The following is an 8,185-nucleotide window of genomic DNA, read 5'->3' as shown; positions in this document are numbered from 1 at the left end:
CTAGGATATATATAGTTCACCTGGCAGTGCTTAACTGTCATACATGAAGGCCCAGACTCCATACACATACCATGACACAGAAGGAGAACACACAGAAGAAATTTAGACTTTCTTTTTTAAAAATGATTTATTCCTATTTTATCTACATTTGTGTTTTTCCTCTGTGTCTCTGTGAGGGTGGTAGTGCATGTCCCCTGCCTCGGTCAGGTCAGCCTCGCCTGTCGTAGAATCAGCCAAGGTCCCCCCACGAAAGGTTCCTCACACTTTATCATAACAGGAAGACCCCCCAGAACTGGAATTAGTTTTTTTTAAAGGATATTTTCTTTTTTTAAAGATTTATTTATTTACCACATATACAGTGTTCTGCCTACATGCCAGAAAAAGGCACCACATTGAATTGTAGATGGTTGTGAGCCACCATGTGGTTGCTGGGAATTGAACTCAGGACCCCTGGGAGAGCAGTCAGTGTTCTTAACCTCTGAGGCATCTCTCCAGCCCTGGAATTAGTTTTTAACTGCCATGTGAGTGTTGGGCATTGAACCTGGGTTCTTGAAAGAGCAGCCAGAGCTCTGAGCAATCTCTCCAGCCCTGTAATAAAAAAAAAGTTTCTGTGTAGCCCTGGCTGTCCTGGAACTCTGTAGACCAGGCTGGTGTCAAACTCACAGAGATCCACCTGCCTCTGCCTCCCAAGTGCTGGGATTAATGGCATGAGCCGCCAAAAACGCCCGGCTACCACAGCATTTTACCATCTTCAGGAATTTTACTAGAAAAGATGCTCACTGGGTGCTTTTGCAGAGGACCCGGGATTTGTTTCCCAGCATCCACATGGCAGCCCACAACCATCCATCAACTCCAGTTCCAGGGGATCTGAGGACACCAATCACACATGTAATTAGACATAAAAATAAACTTAACGCTGGGTGTTGGTGGCACATGCCTTTAATCCCAGCAGTTGGGAGGCAGAGGCAGGTGGATCTCTGTGAGTTCGAGGCCTACTTGGTCTACTGAGTTCCAGGAAAACCTCCAAAGCTAAACAGAAATCCTCTCTCAAAAAAGCCAATGAATAACTTAACTTAGCTGGATATGAGGGCAAATGCCTTTAGTCTTAAAAAGCAAGAGTCAGGCTTTCAATGTTCATGAACCCCTTTCCTTTTTTTTTCCTTGGTTTTTTCGAGACAGGTTTTCTCTGTTGCTTTGGAGGCTGTCCTGTAACCTAGCTCTTGTAGACCAGGCTGGTCTCAAACTCAGAGATCCGCCTGCCTCTGCCTCCCGAGTGCTGGGATTAAAGGCGTGCGCCACCACTGCCCAGCTATGACTCTGTCTTTTAAGTCACCCCATCTTGCAAGTGCACACAGGGGAGTTTGAACCTAGTGTCCTAGCACATGCTGGGAAAACTGCTCGGCCACAATGCCAGCATTTAGGAATCCACTTTGATATAAGTTAAACCTACCAAGAGTCAGGGCAGCAGCACTAGTTCTGAGATCACCTACCTAGAGGGCTCTCATCTTGTCCAGTCCTTTCTTAGTTACAACTGTGCTCCTGGTCACACCTCAGCCCAGCCTCTCCACCATGTCCACTTTCTCAACTAATGTGAGCCAGTATTGTTCTGACCTTGCTCACATCAAAAGTTCATCCCCACCATCAGTTCACCCTAGACCCTGCTCTCCTAAGACTTGTCACTTTGCTGGAGGGTGTAGCTACAAGACAGACACCACAGTTTTCAATCAAGCTTTTAATGAAAAGATCATAAAATAACAGTTTCTCATCACTGTACATTAAGACTGCACGCTTTTGAATGGAGAGATCAGTCGTGGATAAATCACTCTGACATTGGAGAGCTGCACAGCCACAGCTCTGACCTGAACGCATCCACCCAGACTCTAGGGAAGTAAAGTCAACGTGATGAGTGGCAACAGTGGTGACCAGTACAGGAGTGCGATCCCCGCACCCCTCCCCTGCTCCAGGAAGGGCACAGAGGATGTGATCCCTCTTCCAGTTCCAATCAAATGAAACAGATATACCCCATCCCTCCTGAGGTATTTGCAAATGGGATGGAGCCCAACCTGGGGCCCCTGGAGGAAAGAGTGATGGGTTGGGTACAGGGAGGTCCCTTTAAGCACCTGGCCCCATGGGGCCCCACCAAGTGGAGGGGAGGACCCTGGGAACTCTCCCTGACCCAAGTGAGGTCTGTTATGCAGCATTTTTGAGGTCAATAAATTACAGCAATAAATAGCAAGGTGAGGTAGGGGAGGGGTCCCTGGTAGAGAGTTAAAGTAAGGTGACTGAAGCTGCAGGTGTCCTAGGAAGGGGGCCCTGGGCAGCAAGTTCCACAGCTTCCACTCTTCCTGGGTTGGAATGTCAGACTGAGGTCAGGTTCCTCTCTATCCCTCATTCCTGGCATCCATTTCATAGTTCAGTAACATTGGCCCCATAGTGACTGGGGAAAGGAAGACCTTGGTCCCTTTAGTGGAGCACAGCAAGGCTTGAGAGCCTGTCCATTCTTTTCAGGCCCGGCCTCTTGGCTTCTGCCTCCATTCCTAGTACTTGCTCCCTGAGCCCTGCCCTCCTGGCTGCCCAGGGTTCCCCCTACCCAGGAAGGCAGCAGTGTGCCTGCTGACAGCTCGGCAGATCGCACTCCTGCGCAAGGACCTGAGGTCTAGTGAATACTGACAGTGTGGGCAGCAGGTGGGGACCTGGCTCCCCTCAGTGTTGATGGACGGAAACACAATTCCTGGGCCATGTGAGGTCAGGGGTCACAGGCTGAGGTGTATGGCTATGCTGCAAGTCTGAGGGTCTTACATGTTCACAAGTACATCTTTTCCTTTTTCGAAATCTTGGAAGAGCCCTTGCAGTAGCTCGGTCCAGTGGGAGTGGGCACTGGCAGGGCCGGGCCTGCTCCCGCCAGTTAACCCTAAGTCTGAGAAATAAATACATTCATCACTGCACAAACATTGATACAAAAACAACACTGTTGAGAGTGTTCGCACCATCTGTGGGTGAGGACCAGACTCAAGTCAGACCCTTCTGCTGCCCAGGGTGGGATGTGCCATGACAGAGTCTACTGAGCTTCGTAAAGTTCCCTGCTTTTTGGCTTGAGTGATTCTCACAGTAACACAAGGCTCATGGGCAGGGCTGACATCCACCCCTTGGGTCCAGCCAGGAGGCCTGGGGGGCTGGTCAGCTTGGTGCGTGCTCTTTGGTGGCAGCTGAGCTTGAAGAGGTCCCAAAAATGGGGATTAGGGCTCAGGTGAAGCTAGGGGGGAGGGGCTTCTAGTTCTTACCCAGCACCCAGGGCTGCCTCTGCCCTTGAGCTGCTCAAGGGTCGACTCAGAAGGACCCGGGAGGAAGAGAGGGAGAGTTCCCTGGGACTGGCCTTATAGCTGCTGAGGTCTGAAACTGTAAAAGTTTATGTAAACAATGAGATAAATATATTAGTATCTTTTTTTTCTGAGCCCACTGAGGTTCCATACTCATTCAAAATGTGCTTTGGTTTAAAAAATAGGTTTGTGAATTTGGGTATGAGCTTTTTTTCTTTTGATATTTTTTAAAAATTTTTCCTACATGACATCTGCTATTTTCTGTTTCCTGTTTCTCCAAAACATTCAGTAATTAAATGACTAAAAGAGAACTGTAAGCCATCTTGGCCTCCTATGGCCTGATTTCCTTGAGGCTCTTAATATCTCCACACACAGACACACACAGACACTCATAAGCATGCATGCACCCATGGAAACAAAGGAAAAAGAAAACAAACCAAGTGTCAACCCCGCCCAGTCCAACAACCCTTAAAATCTTAAATAGGAAACTAGTGTTTTGCTTTTTCATTAAAATACAGAAAAGGCTTGGTACAATACTAAGGTGGGTACAATACTCTGTTGCACAGACGTGCTGAGGGGCTCTGCTCCCAGTCCCTGAATTTCTGCACAACAGATGAGGCTGCCCACAGCCTGGGAGACCACATGAGGCTCCTATGCTGTACAGACTTTGTGTCCTAAGTGCTGGTGGGGTAGGGTTGGGTGGGGTGGGGTGGAGAAGGAATGGGTCCAGGTCTTCACTCAGCTGTTCAGCCTGACTTGCAAGAGCAGGAAACAGATACTAGGCAAAGGGTTAAGAAGATGTGGCTCAGTGCAACGTGGAAGCCTGGCCAGGTGCCCTCACTACCACACCTGCCACTCACTGGGTCCCTGAACTCAGGCCGGAAGGTCTTTGGAGAGGTGGGAATGGGATGACTCTGGAATTTTTTGGTCTGCAGTTAAAAAAAAAATCAAAGCCGGGCGTTGGTGGCGCACGCCTTTAATCCTAGCACTAGGGAGGCAGAGGCAGGCGGATCTCTGTAAATTCAAGACCAGCCTGGACTACCAAGCGAGTTCCAGGACAGCCTCCAAAGCCACAGAGAAACCCAGTCTCGAAAAACCAAAAAAAAAAAAAAAAGAAAGAAAAGAAATCAAAAGGAAAATGAAAAGCCATCAAGCAACATGATGATAAGGACTACCAGCTCCGATCTGTGGCTCATCTAGGGCGGAACACAGACAATCTTGGTCTGGTCTTGCCCCTTGCTGGAGTCCATGCAAGCATCTGAGGCTGGCTGACACACCCATGTAAGGGTTAGTTTGACCTTATACTTGATAAGTCTGTAGGCAGGGGCCAACGCTTACCTCTGGCTCTGCAGTGAGTTAAGACACACCTCAGAGCTCAGGAGGACACAGGACGGGGTGGACTCACTTCCACCTCACCCGTGCAGGGGGCTGCTCCCTCCTCATGGCTTCCGTTACTCAGGTGCCCAGCACCTGCCCCACATACAGCATGCCCTGAGCAGCAAGCATCCCTTCAGAGAACACTGGGGCCCTCGAGGGGCTCAGGCCAGCCCAAGCCCAGCTTACTCCCACAATAGGAAAACAAAACCAAGTGGCTCAGCCTCAACTGTACTGTGGTATTGAATTCAAGAGGTAGCAAAAGGTCAGAAGGCTCTCCACCTTGTTCAATGAGCAAGGAAGCAAAGCGTCTGTGCATAAGAAACACACACAACACATGCACACACACGCACACACAAGAGTACCGATGGGCCTGGCACCAAGGCTATCCTCCCCTCCCCCCTCTGGAACTTCAGACCTTCCAACATCTAAAAAAATGTATGAGAGTGGGGGCTCTCAACAAAAACAAGTACCTCTAACAAGTGATACTCCTTGGACATTATGGGAAAAGCATGTTCTCCTGAGTAAACCCAGACAGGCAGGGCTCAGGGTCAGGGAAGCCTTTGGGCAAGAAAGGTTTCTGGGGCCTTGGAGAGGCAGGTTCAACCATGCCCACAGCACCAGGGCCAGGGAAAATGACAGGGGGGGGGGGGCAGCTGCCCCAGTTACATTCAGTCTGCAGACCCAGGCTCATCCCCAAAGAGGCAGAAGGAAAATATTGTTCATTTTGGTTTTAAAAAAGAAATTTTTAAAAACTGTAAAAAAGAAATAGGAACAGCTCAGTAGGAATAACAGCAATACAGGCCCAGAGGGCTCTTTAGTTGTAGAGAGGTAGGCAGTGGGGTCACCCTGACTGTCCCAGTGCCAGCTAGCAGTTGCCACCCCAGCTCAAAGAGAAAGGAACTGCCACCCAGCACCAGCTTCCCAACACCAGAGTCACACTGCACTGCAAAGACACAAGCACACATGCACACACACAGTCGAGGTCCCTGCCAGCTGAGGGCCTGCTCCAGGCACCACTCTTGGCCATGGGAAGCCCTGTGCCCCCCCCAGCCCAGACTGCAGGTAAGGGACCAGGTCCCACTAACACCCACATGGACTCCCACCGGCTCTCCAGCAGCCCCTTCATGGAGCTCAGGAGCCAAGTGGGATGGAGAGTAGTCACCAGCAACCATACGCACAGGGCTGGCCTGGGCAGCTCCTCTTCTCTTGGCTTCCCTTGGTACACTGTTGATTAAAGCTCTAGGTGTGGGGAGGCTGGGCCAGAGAAGCTGCCAGGAGCCTCGTGCCAGACTTTGGGGCTCAACCCCTCCCGCCATGCTTCCTCACTCCTCCTTTCGTGGGTTCCCAAGTGGCAAGTCTGCAGAGGGCTCCCTCGGGTCTTTGGCTTCTAGGAAGGGGAGGTGTGCATGCGCAGGTGGCTGATGAGGTTGCGCTGCTGGGTGAACTTGCCCCCACAGAGCTGGCACTCATAGGGCTTCTCACCTGAGTGTACACGCATGTGCTCTGTGAGGCGGTACTGGCGGGTGAAGCGCATGCCACACTCCTCACAGGCAAAGGGCTTCAGGCCCAGGTGGCTCCGCATGTGGCGTGTCATGGTGCCTCGCTGTGTGAACATCTTGCCACAAATGTTGCAGGGGAAGGGCCGGGTCAACCAGTGTGTCTTCTCGTGTTGCCGCAGCGTGGCTGGGTCCTTGTAGGTCTTCTCACAGACTGAGCACTTGAAAGGACGAGGCTCAGCTGCATAGGCCGCACTAGGTGTTGACAGGTCCTCAGCCTCCTCCTCTGCACCCCCACTGCCGGTCTCATAGGCCCCTTCTTCCTTGATGAATAACTCCTCCTCTGTGTGTGTCTCCACGTGAGCATTGAGCTGCTCAGAGCTGGGGAAGCCCTTGGCGCAAGGGATGCACACATAGAGGTTGTCCCCATATGACACCGTCTCGTAGCCTTCTTGCCGGTACACATAGTGGGCACCAGTGTGGCCGCTGCCCCCCTCGCTCCCACTCTGCCCACTGTCCTCACTCCCGTCTTTGCCATTCTCTTCCTCCTCCTTGCAGGGGTATGTTGGCTCCCCATATGACCCACTGGGACCACTTCCACCAACACTGCTGGCGAGAATGCCATTAGGAACCCTGTCCCCAAGCCCCTCGCCTTCTTCCCCTGGGTTGGGACCCTTAGTCCCGGCTTCTCTCCGATCAAAGGGGGACCCGGCCACGGGCTCCTTTTTGTTCCAATCTTTTTTGCGGGCTGAATGCCGGAGGCTCTTGCGAGGCTGCCCACCCTGCCCTTCTAGCAGACTCGTGTGGTTGTCCTCAGCCCCTTCCAGATCCATGGGCTCATCAGGAGCGGCCCCCAGCTCAGCATATGAGGCACTGTTGCCAACAGGCAGGGCGGAGGTTGAAGTGGGTGCTGGTGAGTCATGCTGGCTGTCACTCAGCTGGGCCGGGTCCTCAGGAGTGAGGTGGGGGACAGGGGTAGTAGTAGGAGGTAGGGAAGGGCTCTTCTTGGACAGGTCCAGACCCAACTCCTGCTCACAACCCCCACTGCTCCCGTTGGTGCTGTTGCTACAGCCCCCCAGGCCCAGGCCATGGGTACTCTCCTGGGTGGGGCTGCCCAGGAAAGGCTCATCATCTGACCCTTTGGCCTGAGGGAGCTCTTGGGGAACAGGGGGTCCTTTGTGCCCATCTACAAGTCCTGGGTACCGAGCCTGGATGACAGAGGCTGTGGACAGCCGCTGACTACGGGTTGGTCGCCCCATGCCAGCAGTACCCACTCGCCCAGGGCCAAAGGGCTTGCCAGCTCGCTTCAGTTTGCGACGGCACAGGGCTGCCAACTCAGGCAACTGGAGGTAGCTGGCGGCAGTGAGGAGAGTGCTGAAGTTGGGCTCAGATGGCTGGTCACTGGGCAGCAGCTTGCCGGTGTAGATGAAGTCCAGTATCTGCTGGAACACGGTGGAACTGACCATGTCTGTATCTAGGTTGATGAGGTTATCATGCAGGACCAGGGACTTGAAGTAGATGCTGCTAGCAGCCAGGACATTCTTGTGGGCCCGGAAGATAGAGTTCTCCACCATAATGATGACATCACACAGGAAACCCTTGGTCCTTTGCTGGTTCAGCTGCAGCAGGAGCTGTTTTGAATGGCTGGGCAGTTCCATGTCTGGCCCCATGTCCCTGCGCCCTGCCCACGGGCACCACCTGTGGGCAAGAACAGGCAGGATAGTTAACCTGCGACCTGCATAAAGCCTGGCACAGGGCATGATCTAAGTCCACTCGATTCCACCCTCCTCAGGAACAGTGTATAGGGACAGGTCTCAATCCATGAGAAAGGAGAGTATATCCACCCAGGCCCTGCCATTCACTCACATGAGAAAAAGAGCTTATAAAGGTGCCAAGCAAAAGATGGGTTTACAGACTGGAGTGACGGCTTATTAGTTAAGTGTGTGTTGCTCTTCACAAACATCTGTAATTCCAGGTCCCCTTATGGCCTCCACA

General features: G+C 52.2%; 1 protein-coding gene across 3 annotated transcripts in view; it reads right to left on the bottom strand.

The window, feature by feature from the left end:
* Positions 1-1,717: 1,717 nt before the first annotated feature.
* The window catches only part of Hic2 (HIC ZBTB transcriptional repressor 2), a 29,135-nt gene continuing 22,667 nt past the window's right edge, over positions 1,718-8,185 (bottom strand). For all 3 annotated transcript variants that reach the window (XM_013118666.3, XM_005077562.4, XM_040751141.1), the window contains one exon: positions 1,718-7,888. In XM_013118666.3, coding sequence (XP_012974120.1) covers positions 6,082-7,888 — 1,807 coding nt within the window. In that variant the 3' untranslated portion in view covers positions 1,718-6,081. The remainder of the gene's footprint in view (positions 7,889-8,185) is intronic.

The sequence above is a fragment of the Mesocricetus auratus genome, unplaced genomic scaffold (genome assembly GCF_017639785.1).
Source record: "Mesocricetus auratus isolate SY011 unplaced genomic scaffold, BCM_Maur_2.0 Super-Scaffold_100008, whole genome shotgun sequence".
Taxonomy (NCBI): Eukaryota; Metazoa; Chordata; class Mammalia; order Rodentia; family Cricetidae; genus Mesocricetus; species Mesocricetus auratus.
This window is presented reverse-complemented; position numbering and strand designations above follow the sequence as displayed.